The 27027-nt window shown below is 43.0% G+C and overlaps 1 protein-coding gene across 2 annotated transcripts in view; it reads right to left on the reverse strand.

Moving 5' to 3' along the window:
• Positions 1-27027, reverse strand: part of GTF3C1 (general transcription factor IIIC subunit 1) — an 85043-nt gene that overhangs the window by 44666 nt on the left and 13350 nt on the right. For both annotated transcript variants that reach the window (XM_023741006.1, XM_023741007.1), the window contains exons 5-7: positions 25055-25151; positions 20507-20630; positions 487-648 (exon numbers count right to left, since the gene is read on the reverse strand). In XM_023741006.1, coding sequence (XP_023596774.1) covers positions 487-648; positions 20507-20630; positions 25055-25151 — 383 coding nt within the window. The remainder of the gene's footprint in view (positions 1-486; positions 649-20506; positions 20631-25054; positions 25152-27027) is intronic.

Here is a 27027-nt window from a genome sequence, read left to right on the forward strand (position 1 = left end):
GCTCCCACCAGCCATGGTGCTGGGCCACTGTGGTCTTGCACAGGTGCCAGGGGTGAGGAATGGGAAGGGACAGTGCTCCCTCTTCATCACTAGAATTCCCAGCCTGCAATGACTCTTGTCCAATTTTAGAAGGTGGTAGGTGGCTCTCAAATCTTTGAATACTACTAATAAGAGCAAATTTTTCTGAGTGCTTGTTATGCACCAGGCACTACACCAACTGTTTTATTCCTATTCCTCATTTAGCTCTCATAATGTGCTAGTGTGGCTACATACCCATTTTACAGATGAGGGAACTGAGACTCAGCAGCTTGGCTAAAGTAGCAGAGCAAGGATTCAAACTCAAATCAGATCCAAAAGCCTAAACCTTCCAAGGACACCCCGCCGCTTCCCCTCAACAGCAGAGACCTCTTTTGGTATGTAGGCAAAACACTTTTTGACTAAAATGCTCAGGAAACACATCCAGGCAGGTGTGAGAGCGGGACATACTGAGTTCGTAAGTCTGTGTGAGCATGTCTCGCTCAAACACGATGTCCACTGGAGGCACTGCCTTGGAGATGACCTCCTCATCATCGTCCTCATCCTGGTCGTCTTCATACCTCCGTTTAAATTCCTTCAGCAGCTTGAGGCACCGAACCATGACGTCGGTCCCTAGGAACACAAGCACGTTTTGCAGCAGTGAGTAAAAAAAAAGTATTGCATGTGGGAGTGGGCAGGGGTCCAGCAATGATCACAGCCAACTTAGCTAGAAAAAGACCCATAGAAACATCATACACATCATCGAGGCCGGAATGTTTATAACTGCACATCTCGGGAACAAGGCCTGAAAATTTACTCCATAAAACTGCTTTTCGTTTTCAATATATTAGTGAACCAAGAAATGCAAATGAAAGGAATAATGTGACCAGAGGTGCCACACTAGTCCTGCTAAATGAACAGCAGCATCTCCTGCTAGACAAGCCCCCTGACAACAGGAACCTGCCTGTCTTTCCACTCGGACTCCCCAGCACCCGCAAGTGCCTGACACCTGGTAGACACGAAAGCAGTATTTGCTGAATGAATGAAAACATCTTTTTTTTTTTTTAATACAGGCTGATACTCAATGCCAATAAGGTTGTGACAGCAGTGTAATAAGTTCTATAACCCTTCTAGGGCCATTTCAAGAGGCCAAGTAATATTCACAACCTAAAGGGTGATTGCAAGAGTGGGAATTTATCCCAATAATTCAAAGAGAGGCAAAAGCTATAAGTAGTAATAGGTCCATCACAGCACTCTTCATAACATTAACTTTCATGGGTATTCTAAAAAAACAACAATGAAGGACTAAGTGGTGGTATAAGAGAGCACGCTCTTATCTGCCTTCAGACAATCACACTGTGCCAATACTGCAACCTACGGAAGTACGATATGAAAAAATAGCAAGCCTGTGCCTGCAGTTAGAACAGGAGAAAGATATGTGTACACATGGACTAGAAAGGTACAAGGAAAAACAAAAATATCCGATGCTTTACATGTGCTAACTCATTCGATCCTAACAACCTACGAGCATTTTAAAGATGAAGAAAGTGAGGTACGCAAGGGTTAAATAACTTACCCAAGCTTCCAAAACCTAGTAAGTGACAGGGACAAGGTTACTCAGGCAGGGTCACAGGTCTCCAACATCAGAGAAATGATTCGACACTAAGATATCCTATGATATATGATGGGGGTGGTAGGCAGAATAATGGCCCCCAAAGGTATCCACATCCTAATTCCTGGAACTGGTGAATATGTCACCTTATGTATTAGCTTCTGGTGGTTACCTGCTGCCGATTAAGCCTCAGAAGCCATGAGGTAATCTATCATGGCCACGTGGTGAGGCCAAAAAAGGTCTTGGGAGACTGAGGTGCAGTGGAACTTCCTGGGTGGAGAGAGGAACATGTGCTCTCGGGAGGGTAAGTGCATCCTCCGGGGACATGGAAGCTTTATGCTGAGACTGCTCCTGGACCTCACTCTTTGTGTTTGTATCCTTTTTTGCTAGATTAAGGAGAGTCCAGTTAATATGACTATTATTCAAGTTTACGCACCAATCACTAATGCCAAAGATGAAGAAAGACTTTTACCAACTTCTGCAGTCTGAAATTGATAAAACATGCAATCAAGATGCATTGATAATTATTGGTGACTGGAATGCAAAAGTTGGAAACAAGAAGGATCAGTAGTTGGAAAACATGGTCTTGGTGACAGAAACAAGGCCAGAGATCACATAATACAATTCTGCAAGACCAACGATTTATTCATCGGAAATACCTTTTTTCAACAACACAAATGACTATACGTGTGGACCTCACCAGACAGAAGACACACGAACCAAATCGACTACCTCTGTGGAGACTTGATGGAGAAACTCAGTATCATCAGTGAGAAAAAGGCCACGGGCTGACTGTGGAACATACCATAATTTGCTCATATGCAAGTTCAAGTTGAAGCTGAAGAAACTTAAAACAAGTCTATAAGAGCCAAATCGAAAAAGATGTGTCCAGGGTTGTACCCTTTCACCGTACTTATTCAATCTGTATGCTGAGCAAATAACCCAAAAAGCTGGACTATATGAAGAAGAATGAGGCATGAGGATTAGAGAAAAACTCATTAACAACCTGCAATATGCAGATGACAACCTTGCCAGCCAAAAGTGAAGAGGACTTAAAACACTTGCTGATGGAGATAAAAAACTACAGCCTTCACTATAAATTATACCTCAACATAAAGAAAACAAAAATCCTCAAAACTGGACCAATATCACGATAAATGGAGAAAATACTGAAGTTGTCCAGGATTTCACTTTACTTGGATCAAGAATCAGCGTCCATGAAAGCAGCAGTAAAGAAATCAAATGACATAATGCTTTGGGCAAATCTGCTAAAAAGATCTCTTTAAAATCTTGAAAAGCAAAGATGTCACTTTGATGACTAAGGTGTGCCTAACCCAAGCATGATATTTTCAATCGTCTCATATGCATGCAAAAGCTGGACAATGAAAAACGAAGACAGAAGAATTGATGCATCTGAATTATGGTGTTGGAGAAGAATATTGAATATACTATGGACTGCTAGAATGCTCCTCAAAAGTGAGGATGTCTAGGCTTTATCTTGCTTACTTTGGACATGTTATCAGGAGGGACCAATCCCTTAGAGAAGGACATCATACTTGGCAGAGGATCAGCAAAAAAGAAGAAGAGCCTCAAGGAGATGGATTGACACGGTGGCTGCGACAGTGGGCTCAAACATACCTACTATTGTGAGAATGGCACAGGGCGGGGCAATGTTTCCTTCTGCTGAGTCAGAGATGAACCAACCACATCTAACAACAACATCCTTTTTTCTGCTAAGTTAAAGATAGTCCTTTCCCTGCAGTTTATGAGTCATTTCAATGGATTATCAGACTGAAGAAACAGAGAAGGGGCCAGTACCTGTTGACCTAGCCCTGGGCAAATGAGGATGAGAGAGAAAGGGTTGCATGAAGCAGCTACTGTCTGAACTGACTAGGGAAGGAAAGCTGAGATTAATACAGGACGCAGCTGGCATGTGGAGTGGGATTTATTATCCACCACACATTTGGCATCAGAGGTGGATGATCTTGGCCTCCCTGGACTGGTTTGATACCATAGGAGATTATCCTGGATTATATAGGTGTGCCCAACGCAATCACAAGAACTCTTATAAGAGGGATGAAGGACAATCAGAAGTGAGAGATTGAAGGATACTATGCTGCTGGCTTTGAAGATGGAGCAAGGGGTCACAAGCCAAGAAATGAAGGTGGCTTCTAGACACCGGAAAAGTAAATGGATTTGCCCCTAGAGCCTCCAGAAGAAACGCAGCCTTGCTGATACCTGAATGTTAGCCCAGCGAAACCCATTTCAGACTTTTAACCTCCAGAACTATTAAAAAAAAAAAAAAAAAAGTGTGTTGTTTTAAGCCAGTTTTTTATTTTTTATTGTACTTTAGATGAAGGTTTACAGAACAAACCAGCTTCTCATTAAACGGTTAGTATACATATTGTTTTATGATATAGGTTGCCAATCCCATGACATGTCAACACTCTCCGCTTCTCAACATTAGGTTCCTCATTACCAGCTTTCCTGTCCCCTCCTGCCTTCGCATCCTTGCCTCTGGGCTGGTGTGCTCATTTAGTCTCGTTTTGTTTTATAGGCCTGTCTAATCTTTGGCTGAAGGGTGAACCTCAGGAGTCACTACATTACTGAGCTAAAAGGGTATCCAGGGGTCGTATTCTCAGGGATTCTCCAGTCTCTGTCAGACCAGTAAGTTTGGTCTTTTTTTTTTTGCGAGTTATTTCTGAGGAAGGTCAGGCGTCACCCGTGCGCAGGCAAGGGATTCTCATGGGGACAGAACTCTCAGCTTACAGGTAAAGTTCACAAACAATAAAGTGCTTCAGTGCCCTGAACTCATTAAAGACTTAGCCCTCAGAGTAAGGTTCAGCTGTTGGAAGGAAACCTGTAGCTAACCTACTAAAGTCCTCCGGGAGCGCTGGCCTGAGGCAGTGGTTAGCAGAAATGTAGGCAGCCTCTGTGGGCCTCAGGCACCAGCCTGAAGCTGATTTTCCCTTCCACTCCTCAAAGTGACACAAAATGCCCAGTTCACTGCTTTCCATTAGAAGCTGGAGGCCTCAGTTCCCGCCACTCCTGCCAGGTCCTCCCAGATCCTCTTGCTTTCCCTCTGCCTTTTATTTTTTGCTCCAGGTCCCTGCCTTGCCTTCTTCCTCCACCTCTCTTCCAGGGTGGGAACCTAAAGTAACCAGGAGAGGAGACAGGGGACAAAGGGGCTCTTGAGCCCAGTTGAATAGGTGAAGACCACTTCAAGGCGGGGGTGACTGGGGCTGGGTCCCCTGCTGGGCTCCCTCTGGGATTCCTTCTAGCAGGGACGGACAGATGGAGGCATCGGGGATTCACAAAGCCTTGGTCTGACCGTGTGGCTGGCCAACACACCCAGCACACAGGTAGAATGCCGACCACTAAGGCATTCCCCATTTGGTCTTCCTCTCTGACCTCTATTCAAGCCCCTTCCAACTCTCACATTTTACTCAAAAATGATGCTCAGAGCAGGTTAGTGCTCCTAATAAAAAAAAATACTACCATTTATTGAATACATACTACAGACTGGATGCTGTTGGAAGCTCTCTACATGTATATATGACTTAATCCTCACCCCAGCCTTAGGAGGGAGGTTCTATCACCCCCATTTCACACACGAGAACACTGAGGAGCTAAGCAGTTTGCCCAAACTCCTTCCCCTTAGCAAGTGTGGAGCGGGGACTGACTAGGCTGTCTGGCTTTGGAGTCCAGGCGCTAAACCTTTGATGATATATGGCCCCTAAATCAAAGATGCCAAGGTAACTAAGAATATTGGGGTGACCCAGTATAGAGACGCTGCTTTCTACGTGAGCAATGGCAAAATACAGCACTTAGGGGGGCCAACTGGATATTCTCTCAGCCAATGGCCCAGCATTACTTCTTCCACTTGTCTTTAACTTCCTTCGAGGGCTAGGTAGCCAGGAAAAGAGACACAGGACGGCCCTCAAAATAAACACAAGTGAAAGGGGAGAAATATGAGAAGAACCCTCAAATCCCTAGTGGTTAACTGTTCTCACCTTTCTACTACTGCAGCACTTGACACATATCCCATCACCTTCACATGGCATGGGGGTTATTTATTTTACATCTGCTGCTTCTACTGACAGCCGGGACGCATGTTCAGAGGAGCGCAGGGATAAAGCTTGGGCTCCAGGGTCAGGCAAACACGAGTTTGAATCTCAGCTCTACAACTTCCCACTTCTGTGACTTTGGGGAAATTACTTAATATACATCTCCGTTTTCTGATCGGTAAAATGAGATGGCAATGTTTTCTAGCTCATAGTGTCAAGGCTAGGAGGGCCCGCAAAGATGTCTATAAGCCCATAGTGTGGAGGCTGGCAGGAGCAATCACTGAGCACTAACAACCAGCACTTACTATGTATTAGGCACTGTGCCATGGGCTTGCCACGTGTTAACCCATCAAATCCACCTCACAATCTTGACGCTGGCTCCATTTTACAGATGTGGAAGCTGGGGCACAGAGACGTCAAGTGACTTGCTCAAAGTGACAGCTACAGAGTGGCAGAGCTGAGATTGAACTGTGGCACCAGAGTCCATGTTCTCAACCAATCTAGCAGTCCTTGTTAATATCACCAGCACCTAGCACAATGAAGAGTCTTGACAAACATTAGTTGAATTAAAGAGCAAGAGGTTACTAGGTCTCCTTCTCTTCTTGCAGGTGAAAGCATTGTAGAATAAGCCCCACAGCTGCTCTAAGGTTGTGGCAGGCTCCTGGAGATGTGTGGGAATGTGCCCTGCTCTGGGCCTGAGCACTGGGCTCAGAGAGGCACATAGATAGCAAGCTGTTGCTGGGGGAGGTTGAAAGAGGCTGACTGTTTCCCAGAAATTCATAGTGGTCATCACCAGCTCCCGGATGACAACAGGATGTGACCCAGAGGAGGTGCATCTCCAGCTCACCATAGGTGCTTCCAAGGCTGGGCCTCTCATGAGGCTGTCCTACCTCCAGAGGCCTGGTGTGACTCTCCCTTGCCCAAACAGCAGCTGGTGAGGTTTTGGGCCATGGGGTCTGCAGTTCTGCCTGTCCAGAGCATAGCTGATTTCTCGGCCATGAATCCCAACAGCACTGGCTTTCTTCTGTACCCACCAGACAAGTAAACTCTGCTTTATTTACCCAAGCTGTGTCTGTCCCTGGTCTTTCTCAACATACGGGTCATACAAACATCATACTCCCGTTTTCCCTTCCCCACGTCATGTCATACACATCTTTACTTTGCAAAAACCTTGTGTCGGAGAGGAAATATAGCCCAGGGGCTAAGTATCGGGTCTCTCCCACCAGAGCTTAGTGGATCACCCACCGCTGTGGGAGAACCTGAGCAGGCTGCTTGACCTCCCTCGGCCTCAAGCAGCCTCTCCCATAACAACATGTCTAGCCTCAGGTGTTCATGGAGGGAATTTTCAGAGGCAAGGCCGGAGCACAGTGCCTGGTCCGGTGTTCGTGCTTCGTGAATCTAAGGGCCCACCTGTAATTAGTTTCACTGGCCCTTTATACATTTTCCACAGTTCCAGAGTTTTACCGACCAGGAGGCATCTTGCCAAGGAGCCCTGGTGGCGTAGTGGTTAAAGCAGCTATCTGAAAGGCCAGTAGTTCGTACCCACCAGCTGCTCCGTGGGAGAAAGACACGGTAGACTGCTCCTGTAAAGATTACAGCCTTGGAAACCCTGTGGGGCAGTTCTACTCTGTCCTACAGGGTTGCTATGAGTCGGAATCAACTCAGCGGCAATGGGTTACTAGGCATTTTGCCAGGCCTCAGAGTTTCCATTTTTATTACTAAAACTCCTTCTGCTCACACTTGCCTCTTTTAAGGAGCCTGTTCCAGTCTGTCTGTCAGCCAGAGCAAAAAGCAGATGGGGCCAGAGTGAGACCCTGGCAAGCAGCCATGCTGGGGAAACGGGGCTTGTCACTCCACTTGAGCTATCACCTTAATGACCACCAATTCCCCCCAGAGTAATTGAGGTGCCTGCTAATGGCAACCAGCGATCCTGGATGCAAGGTTCTCTTTTCAGGAACAAAAGGCAGGAACAGGCACAACCAGCCAGCTCACAGCACACTCTCACAAGCACAGGAGTTTCAGGCATTTTAAAGACGTGGCGTCCTAATGCCAGCAGTTCCACACAAAGGAATCACTTGGCTCTTTTGTGTCAAAGATCCACAATACGCTCCACCGGACCATGAGGAAAAGATGGCTCAGTTTAGACATTTTGAGGATGCAGGAAGGAAGTAAGGCATGCATCCTTACTGAGCACTCAGTATGACCCAGGCACCATGTTAGGTATTTTCAGAGGCCGTTTTACTTATCCACCATGTTGATTCTGCGAGTTATTGTTTTTGCCATTTTAAGAAAAGAAAAGCTGAGGCACAGAGGGGCTGAGTGCTCTGACTGAAGTCCCAGAGCTAGCAAGTGGCCTTTCTTCCAAATTAGGCCACCAGGCTAGGTTAGGCTTCCAAAGTTCCATCCGAAAGCACTGTTTATTGTTAACGAAAACCCCAAGTGGCTGTGAAATGGAGCCACAGTCCACGCTTCTCCCATTCCCAGGGAAAAATCTCAGCTGGCCTCCTAGCAAAATGGTGCTCTCACCGGTTGTTAACCTGGGAAAGAACACAAGCCAGATGGGAACAAACGAGCACCAGGGCAGACTTCCTCTTGAATGAGTGGACAGAGGGGAAGCCAGGCAGAGGCCACGTAAATTCAGAGTGTGTTACCACTGCTCGCCCCCAGCACACTCGCACACTCCTGCGCAACCTAGGAAAGAACAGGGGCAGGGTGGCTGCTCAGCATCAGGGAGTCATTCAGATAGATAAGCAAGCCAATGGGACAGTTCAGAGGAGGTGACTCCCTTTGGTACACATGGAGAGGCCTGACCAGAGGCTGGAAGCAAAGGATTTAGGGCAGCAGGGGAATGATGGAGGAGGGAGCTGTGGTCCCTGCACCAGGGCGGTGTATAGTGCACAGGTTAAAAGTACAGGCTCTGGAGTCAATCAGGGTGGGAACCTACCTCTGCCGCTCACCAGCTGCGTATCCTTGCCTACATGAAATGTCCTCTCTTGCCTTTAGTTTCCTCAGCTATAAAATGGGGACAAGAAAGGTATCTTTCTCGAAGAGATGATATGAGGATCAACTGAACTAATTTATGCCAGGTGCTTAGGAGAGTGCCTGGCATATAATATGTATCATAGTTATTGCCATTATTAATATAGCCTTGGAAAAACACTGATTTGAGGATCAAATGTCATACCTAGTCACCTGGGCTGAAAATGTCAGGGGTTGCTTGTGGCCTTTAATTCAATTTGAGTTCATAATTTGTTGGGGCCGGACACATAAAGATTAATAAGACATAGTTCCTGCTCCTGCAAAGGGTCAAGTTTAACAGAGAGGCCAGGGCAGCTTATGGAAGGTAATGGGCTTGGGCTTCACATGAGCCTGGATTTGAGTTCTGGTCACTTAACGGGTAAGTGACCTACCTCTCTGAGCCTTGGGTTCCTCATCTATAAAATGGGGGTAATTGTAACAGCATGTCTAGAATAACCTGGTAGTAACGGCGACCCTCCTTTCATTTTCTCATTAGTTCTGCCATCTCTCATGGGAGGCAATAGAGGGGAGGATGGATTAAACGCACAGGCTCAAGAGTCCCGCTTTCTGTGTTCAAGTCCCTATACCAGCACTTACTAGCTCTGTGCCCTTGGGCAAGTGATTTGTGCCTCAGTTTCCTTATCAGTGAAATGACAGAAAAAATAGTACCGACATCATGGAGTGGTAAAAGGATTAGAATAAAAGAAATAACACTTAGCACAGCACCTGGCATATTATCTTGATGGTTTTCTGCCTTCCTCCCCACACAAGACTGACTACAAATTACTATAACAGAATAGTATAATCTCCCCCAGTTCCTTCCTCTTTTTTATGCCCAAAGACAGGCCCACAGACTCTAACGTTTTTCTTACTAACTGTGCAGGGAAGCAAAGGCATTGAAAATAGTATGTGTGGGGGCCTAGAAAGGTTTAGGAGATAGTATAAATGCTCTTGGGCCAGAGTTTCAGACTCATCTTTAAATATCCAGTACAAACACCACCTCCTTGTTTGAGTCCCCAAGGTTCTTTAAGTGAGACTGATGGATGGAAAGGGCTTTGTGTAAACTGCAGTGATAAACACAACAGCAGGCCCTTTCTTGAGGGCTCTGAACCAGGCACTGTTTCAGAATGTACGACCACCATGTTGAGTCCTCACAACCACCCCACGCACTGGGTCCTACTCTATACCCTTTTTTCTACAGTGACGTTCCAGACAATCTCAGTCACTTTACTTGGCACCTACGTACCCAAGTTGCCATGCTGACCACCCTGTATGGCCATTCATGTGCTCACAAGTTCCCTGCCTTGCCTTTGGGCTCTTTCAAGAACAGGCAGCATTCCCTTCTTAGCCCCTCCAAAGCAATCAGCCAGCTACACCGTGGAAAGGTCAATGGAGGAAAATCTCCCTGGCCCCTCACCTCATGTCAACCGTAGTCTGCCCCAGCTTGATTCTCCAGAATGCTCCCCAGCTCCCACTCCACTCCCCTTCCACGCATGGCCAGCATGCTCTTTCCAAAGCATAGCTTGGACAGGCGTGTTTTCTTACTCGAAGGTAGAGGATACCTCTCACAGTCCGCAGGATGGAGTAAGCTCTTTGTTCCCTCCTGGGAATAGCACTCCTGCCAAGGGGCGCATTCCCCAGGTACCTGAGCCCTATGGGCTGATACAGGTAAAGGCCTGGCCCTCAGGGGAGCTGCCTCAGCCCTGCAGTTACTCACATCCAGGATTTATGCCATTTCAGATTTTACCCTTTCTCTCTCCTTTAGTTCCTGGCTTTATTCATTGTTATCATATTAAAATGCTTTATTTCTTGTATATTTATCCTAATTATTAGTGATAATAATTATATTTCATTTTTAGCTAGTGTCCTTTTATCACCTTTGTCACTTTTACCTTAGGGAAATCTTGCTTATTTTAACTCTTTTTTTCCCTCTTAGCACTATTAGTTTTCTAGACTTCTAATTTCTCATTATCTTCTTCTATTCCTTTTATGTTTATGCTCAACCTTTAAAAGCTTTGTTTTTCTGAGCTTCATGCTTTTTAATTCCATGGCTTAAAGCTTTTTAAAATTTTATATTTATTTTATTGCATTTTAATCATTCTTAATATGCCTCATTTCTTTTTTCTTAGCTTGTATACTTTAATCCTACTGTAAGTCTTTAAATGTCCCCTTTTTCCATTTTAATGGTTTTAATTTAGTTTGCTGTACCCTGTTATAAGCGTTTTTTGGTTTTCATTTTTACTTATTTAATTAAAAAATTTTAAAGTATATTGAGATATAACTCATATAATTAAAAACACACCCTCTCCTCACTTATCAACATGGTTAGGTTCCAAAGACCAGGTTGTCATGTGAAATCCGGTGTTATGCAAAAATGAAGGATGATCACAAAATGGACGATGACTACATCATTACATAATTTCCAAATTACATCATTACATAACTGCCAAACCACTGAGAATCATGGTCCAGCCAAGGTGACGCATAACAATCAAAGCTAGCACCTTGGCGTTTGTTACTGCCAGATGCACATCATTAATGCACAAAAGAGTAGGACAGTAGATTTTTTTACTATTGTCGTAAATGTGAAATGTCCAATAATGACAGTCAGTAAGTGCGGAAAATTGTACCATATAATTCGCCTATTTAAGTATAAAATTCAGTGGCTTTTAGTATATTCATATACACGTGCAACCTTCATCACAATTTTAAAACATTTCCATCACACCTCAAATAGAAACCCTGTACCCTTTAGCTATCATCCCTGTATCATCCCTCTATTCTTCCCTCAGCACTAAGCAACCACTGATCTATGTTGTCTCTACAGATTTCCCTTTTCTGGACTTTCATATGAATGGGATCATATAGTATGTGGTCTTTTGTGACTGGCTTCTTTCACTCAACATGTTTTCCAGGATCATCGATATTGTAGCATGTTTCAGTACTTTATTCCTTTTTATGGATGAATAACATTGCATTGTATGGATATACCACATTTTATTTATCCATTTGTCCATTGATGGACAGTTGGGTTGTTTCCACATTTGGGCTATTATGAATAATGTCCCTATAAACATTCATATACAACTTTCTGTGTGGACATATGTTTTCAATTCTTTTGGGTATACGCCTAGGAGAAGAACCTATCCAGAGGTACTTAGGAAGAAAAAGGCCAGGCAATCTGCTTCCATTAAGATTACAGCCAAGAAAACCCTGTGGAGCAGTTCTATTCTATAACACAGGGGGTTGCCATGAGTTAGAATCCACTCAATGGCAACTAATAAGAAGAAGAATTATTGGGTCATATGGTAACTCTATGTTTAATTATGTGAGGATCTGCCAGACAGGGTATGAGGCTTCCAATTTCTCCTTGCCAATACTTGTTATCTGACTTTTTGATTCTAACTATCCTAGTAGGAGCGAAATAGTATTTCATTGTGGTTTTGATCTGCATTTCCCTGATGACTAATGATGTTATCTTTTCATGCGCTTATTGGCCATTTGTATATCTTCTATGGAGACATGTCTATTCAGATTCCTGGCCTATTTTTAATTCAGTTGTCTTTTTATTGAGATATAAGAGTTGTTTATATATTCTAGATACAAATTCTTTATCAGATATATGATTTGAAAGTATTTTCTCCCATTCTGTAGGTCGTCTTTTCATTTTCTTACAGTATTCTTTGAAGCACTAATGTTTTTACTTCTGATGAAGTTTAATTTATCTATTTTTTCTTTTGTTGCTTGAACTTTTGGCATCATATCTAAGAATCCTTTGCCAAACAGAAGGTCACGAAGATTTACCCGTCTTCTTCCAAGAGTTTTACTGCTTTTGCTCTTACATTTAGGTCTTTGATCCATTTTGAATAAATTTTTGTATAAGCTGTGAGGTAGGGGTTCAACTTCATTCCTTTGCATTTGGCTATGCAGTTGCTTCAGCATTATTTGCTGAAAAAAAAAAAGACTGTCATATTTTTATGCAAATAACATGTGCGGCCTATGTTTTTTGCCAACTGCGCCCTACCCCTTCGAGGTATTTTTGAGAGTACGCTATGCTAATTCTTTTTACAGCAACATGTAAAAAAATAGCATAGCACACTTACAAAAATATCTGGAGGGGAGGGTGTGGTTGGCAAAAAAACATATAATGGCATGTTCTTTGCAGAAAAATATGGCATTCTTTTGCTCAGTCTTTGCGTGAACAGTCTTTGCATTCTTGTCAAAAATCAGTTGACCATGGATTTACGACTTTATTTCCGGGCTCTCAATTCTACTCCATTGAATCTGTATGCATATTTTTGTGCTAGTACCACACTGTCTTGATTACTGTTGCTTTGTATTAAGTTTTGAAATCAGGATATTTGAATCCTCCTACTTTATTCTTCTTTTCAGGATTGTTTTGGCTATTCTGGATTCGTTGCAATTCCGTATGAAGTTTAGGATCAGCTCGACAATTTCTACAGTCAGTTGTGATTCTGATGGGGACTGAATCTGGAGATCAGTTTGGGGAGTACTGCCATCTTAACCAAGTTAAGTTTTCTGATTCATAAATACGAGATGCTTTTCCATTTATTTAGATCTTTAATTTCTTTCAATAATGTTTTCTAGTTTTCACAGTACATTTGGCACTTCTTTTGTCACATTTATTATTTATTTATTTTTTGATGCTATTGTGAATGGAGTTGTTTTCTTAATTTCATTTTCAGATTGCTTATTCCAAGTGCATAGAAACACAATTGATTTCTGTACACTTATCTTGTATCCTGCAACCTTGTTGAACTCGTTTTTTATTTTTTAAGAGTCACAGAGGCAACAGCTGTGGAGCCTGCCATCTCCCTCATCATATGCAAAGCTAGATTCACCTCTTCCCTGAACCTGGTAAACTCGCTCAAATGACCACCTCAGTCATCAGCCCTGGAGAACACAACCTCTGTCAATCGCTTCCAACTGTGATCATTTTCTGAAGGATAGCAAAATTAACTTCTGTTTATCTTGCTTACTTTTCCCAGCACATTTTCATAAACACAGGATGACTGGAAAGCACTTGAAGAAAATAATCCAAATTTGCAAAGCAGATCAGTTCGGAGTGACTGTTTCCATTACTGAGGTTTTTTTCCTTTTTGCAAAACAGATTCACTGCAGCTTTCCGTAATGCATTTTAAATATGCCTGAAGTCAAACTCTTTGTTTACGGAGTTTCACACCTGTAAATTTACATGAAGTAATACATCATCTTTATTTATTATTTAAGTCTTCTCTACTCCATAATGCCTTAGAGGATTTTATGTTAATTTTGCAAACTGGGACGACAAAGCTCATGGCAAAACAGAACAGAAAACTGTGCATTCAGACCTTGTCTCCTGCATAAGGAAAGTAACTGGAGTGGCACTTAATTAAATTAAACTTGCCAAACATTTACTTAGCACCTACTCTGTTCTAGAACGTGGCCTTGGGTGATGCAGTTAATGCACTTAGTTGTTAACCCAATGATTGGAAATTTGAGTCCACCCAGAGGCACACTGGAAGAAAGGCTCAGTGATCTACTTCTGAGAAATCAGCCCTTGAAAATCTTATGGAACACAGTTCTACTCTGTCATGCATGGGTTGCCACAAGTCCGATTCGACTCGATAGCAACTGAGCAAACACTGCAGAGGCATTAAGGATATAAACCATATAAGCGATATGGCCACCACCCTCCAGGAGCTCACAACCTAGCTGGAAAAAGCTACGTAAATAAATAACTGAGATATGATGTGATACGGGAGTGAGCAACAGAAAGGTGGGTAACAGTATGAGTGAAAAGACCATCATGGGACTCAAGTATGTCCTTGACCAGAATGGGCTGTGTGTGTATGCACGCGGGAGCGAGAAAGACAATCTAAAATTTCTGACTGTTATCACCTTGGGTGCCTGTGTTCTTAATCCCAAGGAGCTAAAGCCACCACTATCCTTAGTACCCAGTCTGTGCTCTGAGTCATGCTGACCCTTCTCTCCTCCCAGCACTAGGTCTAAAGAAAACTTGGGCCACTAACTGTGTGACAGGTCTCATTCTAGGTGCTACATCTGGGGTTGAGCATGGTGAGGAAAAGACATGCCTTCAAGGGTCAGGTGGATAACACCCCAGAGTGAAGCAGGCTTTGGGTTCCACACCAGGAAGTGGGAGTCCTTGGTGAATGCAGAACGAGGGCCCCCTCTAAAGGGGGTAGTAGCTCTCTGCCTAGCCAATTACTGTTGAGGAAATGCGGTTCAATGTAGCCTAATCTTACCTATGCAGACAAGTTGAAAGTCTGACTTTCTAGGTGAAATTTCTGATTTTTAAACGCCAGCAACTAATTCAATTAAAACAAACACCGTGAGCCACGCAAAATACATTGCCAGGTCCAGCCTACAGGCTACCAATTTGGGACCCCTCTGCTCTGTTTATATTGTCTCCTGTAAACCTCAAAACACCTTGGAAGGTGGTGATTATTATCCCCAAACAATCGGGATGAGGAAATTGAGGTTTAGAGAGGTCAAATAACTGCTGAAGGTCAACCCACCAGAAAGTGACAGAATAAGAATTCTAACCCAGTGCTATCTTACTTCAAAATGCATTAAGGTGTCTGTTAGTTTTGAGTTTCAGTTTGAACTTCTGGGCTCCTCAACCCTGGGAGAAGCCTTTCTCCATGGCCGCCTGCCCAGTGTAAATGGTTCTACACGGGCATTTCCTCCTTAGTTTCTCTTTACAAATAAAATCACTCCAGCCTGTTTATTTTTAATGCTTTTTAAAATAACCCGCCAGGAAATAAAAATAATAGACTCATCAGTCATTACTATTTCAGGCATTCAGATAATCATAATTCCACATCAAATGCTGGGGAATCCCCTAACAGTTAGGTTTCCCGGGATACCTCCCAGTTCCTTGGACGTTCTCTTTCTTGCCACAGAACCCAGCAATACTTTCTGATTTCCTTTCTATTTCAAGGCCAACGTCACCCACTCTTTCCCTTGATGGCCTTGGGCTCCAGCCATTCAGTTAACTACACATTTATTCAGCACTGAGGGATGTGTTAAGAACTAGGGACTCTTCCCCCTAAGATCTGCAACAAGACAAAGATGTCTGCTGTCACCATTGCTATTCAACATTGTATTGGACGTGCCAGCCAGAGCAATTAGGTTAAGAAGAAGAAACAAAAGGCATCCAAACTGGAAAGGAGGAAATAAAATTATCTCTATTCACAGATGACATGATCCTAAACATAAAAATCCCAAAGAATCCATGAGAGCTGCTAGAGGTAACAAATGAATACAGCAAAGTGGCAGGGTACAAGATAAACACCCAAAAATCAGTCGTGTTTCTGTATACCAGCACTAAATGATCTGAAAAGGAAATTACGAAAACAACTCCATTTACAATAGCATCTAAAAGAGTAAAATACCTAGGAATAAATTTAACCACAGAGGTGAAAGACTTACACTACAAAACACTGCTGAAAGAAATTAAACAAGACCTAAAAAAATGGAACTACATCCTGTGTTTATAGATTGGAAGACTTAATATTATTAAGATGTCAATACTACCAAAAGCAATCTACAGATTCATCGCAGTCCCTACCAAATTCCAACAGCCTTCTTTGCAGAAATGAAAAGCCAATCCTCAAATTCACATGAAATTGCACGGGGCCCCAAATAGCCAAAGAAATCTTAAAAAAGAACACAGTAGGAGAGCTCACACTTATTAATTTCAAAACTTTCTACAAAGCTACAATAATCAAAATAGTGTAGTACTGGCATAAGGATAGACATACAGACAAATGGAATAGAATTGAGAGCTCAGAAATACACTCGTACATCTATGGCCAACTGATTTTCTATATGGGTGCCAAGTCCATTCAATGGTGAAAGAATAGTCTCTTCAACAAATGATGCTGGGACATGGATCGCCACATGTAAAAGAATGAAGTTGGACCCGTACTTCATACCATATATGAAAATTAACTCAAAATGGATCAAAGATCTAAATGTAACAGCTAAAACCATAAAACTCTTAGAAGAAAACACACAGATTAATCGTCAAGACCTTATACAGTGAAATTTGTGAGAGCTGGAACTTGACAGGACTGCCTTGTTTTTCCAGGTCTCACAAGTTTTCCACCTTTGACAGGGTGCAGTCTTACCACTTTTCTATCACTCTCTAATAGTGGAAAATATTTGAGTTTTCCTTCTCTGACAGGTTTCCACCCTACACAGGTGCTGGCTTTCATAGGTTTTACTGGTTTTTTTGGCAGTGGATTCTTAGATATGACACCAAAAGCACAAGCAACGAAAGACAAAATAGATAAATTGGACTTCATCAAAATAAAAAAAACTTTTATGCATCAAAGACATTATCAAGCAAGTGAAAAGACAACCCAGAGAATGGGAGAAAATATTCACAAATCGTATCTGACAGAGGCTGAATATCTAGAACACATAAAAAATTCCTACAATAACAAAAAGACAAACAACCCATTTCAAAAATGGGCAAAGGAATTGAATAGATATTTTACCAAAGAAGATATACAAATGGCTAATCAGCACATGAAAAGACGCTCAACATCGTTAGTCCCAAGGGAAACGCAAATCAAAATCACAATGAGATACCACTTCATCCCCCACTAGGATAGCTATTACTAAAAAAAATAGAAAAATAACAAGTGCTGGCTAGGATGTGGAGAAACTGGAACCTTCGTCCATTGCTGGTGGGAATGTAATACGGTGCAGCTGCTGTGGAAAAGTCTGGCAGTTCCTCAAACAATTAAACACAACTACCACGTTATTGTTGTTCTGACTAACAGCGACCGTATAGGACAGAGCAGACCTGCCCCCCCCACACACAGGGTTTCCCAGGCTGTCATCTTTACAGGAGCAGATCATCAGCTCTTCTCTTCCATGGAACCACTGGTGGGTTTGAACCGCTGACCTTTCTTTCAGTGAGCAGCCAATACAAGCCAGCAATTCCACTCCCAGGTATATAGACCCCAAATAACTGAAAGCAGGAACTCAAACAGATACTTGTGCACCAGTGTTCACTGCAGTAATATTCACAATAACCAAACAGTGAAAACCATCCAACTGTCCCTCAACAGATGACTGGATAAACAAAATGCAGTATATACATACGATGGAATATGATTCAGTCATAAAAAGCAATGTAATTTTAATATTTGCTACAACATTGATGAGCATTTAAAATATTAGGTTAAGTGAAATAACCCAGACACAAAAGGGCAGACTGCTGAAGTCTCAGAATGTTGGGCCTTGGTACGGTTTTCTTTTCACTCATTATGCTAAGCACCTGATAGGTTTTCTGATATGGAAACTCATGTCCTTCAGATCAGGAAAAATTCCTGTGTCATTTCTCATAATCTCCTTCCTGCTTCCTTTATGCACAACAAGCTCACGCCCCCTCTTGCTCTCCTTTGCACTTTCTCTCTCTGGAACCCCCATTATGTGGATGTTGAGTCTTTCAGGCTCTGCCTCTTATTTTCAAGTTGGCTCTCCAATTTCCATCTCTTTGAGGTTTTGCTCTTTCTGGAAGATTTTCTCAGCCTGATCTTACTATCTCCCCTACCACTAAATCTTCAGTTGCAACAGTCCTGTTTTTTCCAAGAGCTCTCTTTTGTTTTCTGCATGTCTTTTCTTTATAGCCTCTTGCTCTGCTTTCATGGATGCAAAACCTTCTCTTTTCTCTGAGGATTCTTTTTTTTTTTTAACTTCCTTCTAGTCTCCACTTTGTGTTTCCTTAATTTGGAAACATAATACAGTTTCTCTTACTTTCATATTAGAGTTTTTCTCAAATGCCTGGTGAAGCATTAAAATGCTGCCCATAAACTCTGTGCCTTGGTTGGACAGTGGGGAGGAGGGAGAGGTTGCCATTGTGTGGGCTTCAGTGTAGGGTGAGCAGGGAGGGTTCAGCTATTTTGTTGGGAAACCTCCAGATTTCACTATCTGGGGGATTCTTTTCTTAGACTGGTCAGTTTCTGCAGAAAATGAAGGTCCAACCTCTGGCCTAGGGGACTGTAAGTCTGGCTGCCAGCGTTCTAGGAGGGAAATTGGGAAAGGTGCTGAGGGCATCTCACCTTCTAGGGTATGGAGATTGTCACCAAACCCCCATATTTAGCCAGCACCCTGTCCCTAGATGGGTGTGCGTCTGTGAGTCTAGAAACCCTCCAGCTCATCCTCTCTCAAGATAATTCCAATTTTCTGTCTTTGGGGAAAAGAGCTTGTTACCTGGCTGTGGAAAGTAGGGGAGGGGACCTAGGGTGCAACTGCTTCTCATATTCTCAGACACTATCAACCTCCTGCCTCCAGCTCCAGTCACGTTTGTGCTTTTTCAAAGGTACCTAGAATATCCAATTTTTAGTTTATTTTGTGTTTTGAGGTGCCAATTCTTGGCTTTCTTCCTTCACAGGCATTTAGCTTCCCCAGTCTGCTCAGTCAGCTACCATTTGTCCACCTGCCTTTGAACTTCCAAAATGCTGACAACTTTCTCTGCTGTCATTTCCTGTCCTATTCTCTTTGTACTTGTGGGTTTATTCCTTCCATACATCTTATCATAATTATGATAGAGTTTGGGTGTTGTTGTCATTATGTGCCATAGAGTCAGTTCTGAATCACAGTGACCCTGTGTACAACAGAATGAAACACTGCCCGGTCCTGCACCATCCTCACAATCACTGCTATGTCTGAGCCCACTGTTGCAGCCACTGTGTCAGTTCATCTCTGAGGGTCTTCCTCTTTTTTGCTGACCCTCTATTTTACCAAGCATGATGCTCTTCTCCAGGGACCGGTCCCTCCTGATAACAGGTCCAAAGTATATGAGATGAAGTCTCTTCATTCTTGCTTTAAAGGAGCATTCTGGGTGTACTTCTTCCAAGACAGATTTATTTGTTTTTCTGGCAGTCCATGGTATATTCACTATGCTTTGCCAATACCATAATTCTAATGCATTAGTTCTTTGGCCTTCCTTATTCACTGTCCAGCTTTTGCATGCATGAGGCGATTGAAAATACCATGGCTTGGGTCAGGCACACCTTAGAGATCTTTTGCAGATTTGCCCAATGCAATACGTCATTTGATTTCCTGACTGCTGCTTCCATGGGAGAGTTTGGGTAAAGGGAAGATAAATGCATATATTCCACTTATCACCTATTGCTGAAAGCTCTGGCTTTTTAAATGACTTTAGTTAATCGGGAGGGTTAAAACAGCATGGGACAAAAATTAAGAATAGAGGAAAAATAAAAGAACTAAAGAAGATTTTGAAAGTTTTATTTAGTCCTTGGTATAAATTTCTTAGAAGGTTCAAATATCACCTCTGCTGCTAACTGATTATTTAACCTTATGTAAGTTACTTACTTTAGTTTCCTTACATGTAAAATGATGATAATACCACCTACCTCACAGGGCTAGATAATGAGATCATACAACAAAGAGAGATACTTAAAAATTGCTGGCTCAGGAATGAATAGTGGCCTAGTGTAAGAAGGAAAAGATGAACTTGTTTTTTAGACACAATGAATTTTGAAATTCTGAAGGGACATACAAGTAGCGATGTTTGCTGGAGGTTAGAAATGCTTTCATTCAGCAAACATTTTCTGAGCACTTTCTATCTAGAAGGTCCTGAGCTAGGCACCGAGGAATAAATTGCTGAATACATATGTGAAGTCATCATAATTTAAGGCACAATGCCATGAGAAAGGCTTAAAGCTTCAAAGAGAGAAGTGAAAGCCATCCACACAGCCAACGGAATAAGACGCAGAGACTGTGTCATTACCTTTCTTTGTCTTACAAGGTCCACATTCAGGGTGAATTTCTTGTAAGGGACGAGACACCACCTTAGCTAGTCCAGCACTCAGCATGTACTGGTACAAACGCTTAAATGTCCTTTCACACAGCCCCTGCCAAAAGAAAATTTAAAAGCTACCATTAGATATGAGCAAGGTGTTTGAAACTACTGAAGAGTCACATCAACGGACACAAGTCCAGGACCCGACTTAACTGATTATTCTAATTAAAAAATTCAAGAAGGGATTCCAAACAATTCTATCGGTGAATAAATTCAGCCTAAAATGATCCCTGAATAATTTAAAAAATAAAGTTCAATTCAAAAAATAAATTACAAGTTATTCATTGCAATATTGGTTATAACAGCAAATGATGAGAAACAACCCAAATGTAAATCAAAAGGGGACTGGTAAATGACAAAGGACACACCATGGACAAAAATGCAGCCATAAAGAAGATGGAGAAAACGCCAGAGTTACTAATGAAGAAAGACCACCGAGCTACGTTCTCAAGGGAACAAAGCAAGTGCAGAGCAGTATATAAACAATTCTGCCTTTTGATTATGAGCGGGGGAAAGACGTTCGCTTAAAGTGATCCTGAAAGGATATTCAGGGTGGGAATGTAGCCCAGTAGAGATAGGAGCTTCTTCACTGCTTATCTTTTTAATATTGTTTTGAATTTTGAATCAAGTAAGTGTATTAGGTATTAGTAAACACATACAAGTGCGTGTGCCCACACACAGAGACAGACACCTCTCCTCTCACACGTGGCAGTGGAAAACACGGGAAAAACAATGAAAATTTAAAATAATGTTTATAAATTAAAAAAAAAAAGATTAGTCTATCTGTGAAGCCACAACAAAATGATGCTGATTATATCCATCCTATCACTCTCAGATCTCTCTAAGGCCATTACAACCAAGATGATCAGAAGCACATCCTAGCTGCAGGTGTCACCAATGGGCAGCCTCTAGCGCAGGCCATGTCTTTTCATCTGCATGATGTGTTTTAAAAAATTAATTAACTTTCCAACATTGAAAAGTGAGCGATTTCACACACAAAAAAAAACCTGATTTTGGCTTCTCTTGAAAAACCAAGATCTGGCAACAAATCCTAGGACTGGGGTCCTCAGAGCAACAGTCACCTGGCGCCGAAGGCAGCTGCCTTCCCTCTGACGGTGCGCACCTGTCTCCTGGCCTTCATACTCCCTATCAGATCCTTTGATACTGAGGCGGAAAGTCAGTTGCCGTTTATCACCGTTTTTGCGCTGCTTTTCTCTTACAGTCGTTGACAGGAAAATTAAATATTTGTTGAATCCATATTGCTATCCAAATTGGTTTTTACACTTGGCCCATTTCCCTCATTCATACTGCCCTCGTGGCCACTGCTGGCATTTGCATTTGTAGCCCCTGGAATAGTAAGACGAGTTACCACTGCTGGAAGTTACAGACTGAACAGGAGGCGCTCATGACTAAGACTTGTCAGTTGAGTCTTACAAGTTTCCTCTTACACTCTTGGGGAGAGAAGGAACAAACGTCTGTGGGCTGCCACTGCCACGTATGTGTGATCAAGTCTCAGACTAGACAGCACTCTAGTTGTCGGGCCGCAGAACATATGGCCATCAAAGAAATACAGAGGACTCACATATGGCTCATTCAAACCACTGGTTTGTAAATGGCACCTATCGTTAATCTAGCCGTGCCCCCAGCATCACGGAAAGACCCTCTTGAAACTCATCCATCAAACCCCAGCCCTAAACATATGGTACTAAGCCTTGGACCATCCTAAGTGATGGAGGATGATGTAGTCCTGCCTTCTGGGAGGACACCATCAAGAATTCACACAATCTGCCAAGTAAAAAGAGAAGAAAGGAATAGGACCAAAAAAAAACAAAAAAAAGCATGTATATTCATGGCATCAACTTTATCCATAGGCTAATTATTCCCTAAATCCTGCTCAGCTCCCTGTGACCCCTACTTCCAGGTGCTGACTAGACATCACCAAGTGAACATTCCAGAAGATTCTCACACTCAACAAATCCAAAAATCAAATTTGTTGTGTACCTCCTTCCCATGCAAACTTGTTCCTGTTTCTATACTCTCTACCATATTCATGTATTAATTCAACAAATATCTACTGAATATCTACCCTGTGCCAGGGGCTGTCCTCATAGTGGAGGGGAGCGGTTTGCACTGAACAAACAGGCACAGTCCCTGCTCTCATGGAGCTCACTTCCTAGCCCCATTCTACTTCAGTGAGAGCCAATCACTTTAGCCCACTCAAGCCACGGGCTTCATCTTAAGATTCCTTGTTCACTATTCACCTCTAAATCCTGGCTCATCATACACCAAGTCTTGTTAGTTTCGCCTCAAATGTTTCTCAAGTAATTCGGGCCCACATCCTGGCCTGAGGCAACAACATCCCCCTCACCACCCTGCCTGCAATCTCTTCCGTTCACCATTTCCTCTTCCTAAACCCTCTTCTTGTAATTTCCTCACTTATAAACTGCCACCAGTTACTGGTGAGTAGATTCCAACTCAAGGCGACCCCATGCATGTCAGAGGAGAACTGTGCTCCATAGGGTTTTCAACAGCTGATTTTTCAGAAGTAAATCACCAGGCCTTTCTCCCAAGGTGCCTCTGAGAGGATTTGAACCTCCAAAATTTTGGTTAGCAGCTGAGCACATTAATGTTTACACCTCCCACGGACTGTGAAACCACCATCAGCTACCAGAACTCTTCTTATCTGGTCCATTTTCCTTTCCAGCCACATCTGCTGCTACTCCCCTACCCGAAGCACACTTTGACCTGGCCCCACACAGCGTCATTGCTGATCTCTGAAGATGTCCTACAACCTCTCATGACTCCATGCCTTTGCTCAAGCTGGTCTCCCTTGCCTGAAATGCCATTTCTCCTCTGTCTACTTGGGAACGCTTAATCTTCAAAGCCCAGCACAACATCAACTTTCTTTGTGAAGCTTTTCTCAGCTCTCTGAAGAGTGCGCTTCTCCCTCCTAGCTCAGACACATTCTCCGATATGACTCTCTGTTCTAAGTGTGGGCCCACACGCCTGCCCCTCCACTAGGCTGCTCCACAACAGTGTGCCACCTGTCGTCCTCATTGATTTTTATAATCTTATTGCAGAACAATTCTGACTCAAAGGAGACACTCACTGAAGTATTTGTTAAAGGAATAAATGAAACAATGTCCTGTAACAATCAAATCTTGTCACCTACATAGTCCATACTGCTGGCCTGAGGCCAGACTACACCATCACCTCTGCCCCCGAGTGACCCTGCAGGGCCCAGACCTTCAGTCTCCAGTGTCTGCATGGGCCAGACAAGTACTACATAAATAAGCAAAGTGGTCAGATATTCGCTTAGTTAGCATGTAGAAGGGGTCTTCATTTCTACTCTGGCCTCTTAAGAGAGGTCTACCTTTTGTTTTCCACTTTAGATAGAGACTCAGATATACAGAAATGTCTCTTTCCTGCCACATATACAGCACTGAACGTGTAATGACAAAAAGCAACTGACTTGGTGTCTCAGAGGTGACAAGAGGTGGGGAGAGAGGTGGGGAGCTGGTCGGTGTACAACTAGCTCCAGCTAACTACTGCCATGAGGCTGCAACTTGCCAGAGCTTAATTTTCTCCAAGGGAAGCTGGAAGCCTAGATTTTTATGTGAAATCTTGATTCTTGTAAATGCTGGGTTAAATTTAACAACATACAGGCCAAATCTACCCCACATACCTCCAGTGTGTAATCTCTGCTTTAAAGAGACTCGAGGATGCAAGGCATCTAGCAATGGAGAAGAGGCCCCCTTCCCCTCCGAAAAACGAAATCAGCAACTAGAGCTTTACCAGCGCAGCTTAAGGTGAGAAGCAAGAAGGATTAGCTGGTATCTATAATCAGACTATAACCCAGGTTCCTTTGGGGACTAATTACTGTTAGTCAAAAAACTTACCTCTTCTACATTCATCTTTTCTAAAATATGGCTTTACATTTTACTGTTTAGCCTACAGGGCAATCTTATTTATTCTCCCATTTCCAATGCTGGTTCTTTCCTAACTTCCACTGAAGACTGTATATGTTCTTCCTCTCCATTCTCCCTTTATCGCTGCCTCTATTCCTGGGCCCAAGACAAAGCAGGTCAGTAGTAGCTTTTCTCCTTATGTCATCTCACTTCCTTCTCCGTACAGTCACTTTGCTATTTCAGCATAAAACCACTGGGTTCAAAGTTGCAAACTTCAGTACAAAAGTAAATCTAAAGGCCAAGATTTACAATTCCATATGAACTACGGAAGTCCTCAAGCAAACCCCGGGGAAAATGAAGTCAGTCATGAAAACAGGAATTTATGTTAAGAATTGAGCACTTTTTTCGTTCTGTAACCCAAAGGAAAATCCCATTTGTTTCCTGGCTAGGGATATTCACGTCCATTGCAGGGCTTTGGGTTGCAATGCATCTGCATTTGACAAAGAGCTCCAAGCAGTGGGACAGATCACATTCAGCCCAGGAGCCGGGAAGCCCCCCAGCGGCTCACCAGTTCTTCCCTCAGCTTTCCCAGTGTCTCTATCTGGTTACTCCGTGTACTCAGCACACCTGAAAGCTTCTCCATGAGGATGTCGTACTTACTCCTCCTGCAGGAAACAGAATGCAGTTCATTTTCCCAAACCTACTGCTAAAGACCACCTGCTTTTTAAAAACGACAAGACAAGACTTAAATGACAACATATCAAACCTCAGAACCTTCGTCTCAGGTCTCAAAGATCATCCAGTCCAACCCCTGCATTTGACAGGTACTGGGCAGTTCAGTCACATGTTCAGGTTACAAACTACTGAGTAGCAGTGTACAGACTAGACTCTACGGCTAAACTTGAACGAAGTGGTTCTTTAAAACTCTTTACGTTTTTATAATATGGTTTAGGAAGCATCTCATATATTTCTTTAAAAAGTGTTCGGTGAGGAAGGACGGGGACCATTTCATAAAGAAGTTAACTGGTTGTTTGAAAGCTCAGGCGCAATATGCAAACCTAGTCTTCTCCTCAGAATCCAGTGCTCTCTTCACTGCGTCATGAGGACTCTCTGAGTCTGAAGCCCTGGCTCTGACCTCTGACTTCACTGGCATGCTCAATCCCACCTTCCATGCCGTGTTTATTCTGTAAGGTGGATATCATCACAAATGCCTCCAAGCTAATGGTCACCACAGGAAGCTATGAAAAGAGTTAAGAGTTCCTTGGGTGTGTGCTCCTAGGGAAGGCTGGTGCAGGGAGGACTCTCGTATATCAGTTAAGCTGGGAAGGACATCTTGGCTTTAACTATCCACAGACCTAGGGAAGGTGAAGGTGAAGGACATGTATGGTACAGAGACTGCACTCACTTCATTTTTACCGCATCTCAACAAATGAAAGTGAAGGAACTTACCCAGTATGATCTAGTACCAAACACTGTGTGACAGCCATTTTATAGAAGAGGAAATGGTGGTTCAAAGAGGTCAAGTGACTTTGCCCAGTAAGTGGTAAAGGTTTAAACACAGATCTTGACTTAATCTAGGGTTCTCTCTGCTATCCATGGCTGCCACCCTATGTTCTATGTAGATCATGGGCTACATACCAACCAGGAGATTGGTGATAACAAGTATTTAACTAATAAGTACGATGGCTAAATAATTAAAATGTGAATTCATAAAGCATGAATTCTCTCCAATACAGTATTTCCAAAATCTAGGCTTGAAGGCAAGTTAGGAGTTGAGGATATTTTGACAGGAGTACAATGATAATTTTCATTCCTGGAAATCCTTGGAGCCCTGATGGTGCAGTGGTTAAGAGTTCGGCGGCTAACCAAAAGGTCGGCAGTTCAAATCCACCAGCTGCTCCTTGGAAACCCTATGAAGCAGTTCTACTCTGTCTTATAGCATCGCTATGAGTTGGAATCAACTCGACAGCAATGGGTTTGGTTTTGTTTGGTTGGAAATCCTTAGTCAGTGATCAGTCTACACATGTGTATTAAGTACTTCCTTTGGGCAAGGTTCTGGCTACAGAGTTGGCACTGTAAACTTTACAATTCACATTTATTGAGAGTGCTCACTACTCCTCACCCTTTGGAGGGTGTGCCTGGCCAGTGGGCTAAAAGTCAGGGCCTCTGCCACTTGTTCAGGGGGAACTCACAATGTCACTTCTGTGGTCCAAGGAGAGGTCTGCCCACCTGTCTCCCTTAGCACTGTCTGCCTGCACCACCACCAAGTAGCTCTGGTCGCCAGGCCCTGGGGGGGGTTGGAGTCTACTTACCCCAGGTTCTTTATCCTAGGGGTCCTGCACCAGCTCGACCTTCCCCCACTCTGGTTTCTGTCCCTCTAACAAAGAATGGTGTGGGGTTATGGACTGGAGGCTGAGACCTCTCTATGCTGGAAATGTTCCTTTCCCCCATTCCTGTACCAGGTAATTAGTTACCCCAACAGAGAGAAGTACAGAGTCAGGGATAACTACTCACTCCCAGAGGCTCCTTACTGTCAGACGG

This window comes from Trichechus manatus, unplaced genomic scaffold (assembly GCF_000243295.1).
Source record: "Trichechus manatus latirostris isolate Lorelei unplaced genomic scaffold, TriManLat1.0 scaffold00170, whole genome shotgun sequence".
In the NCBI taxonomy this organism is placed as follows: Eukaryota; Metazoa; Chordata; class Mammalia; order Sirenia; family Trichechidae; genus Trichechus; species Trichechus manatus.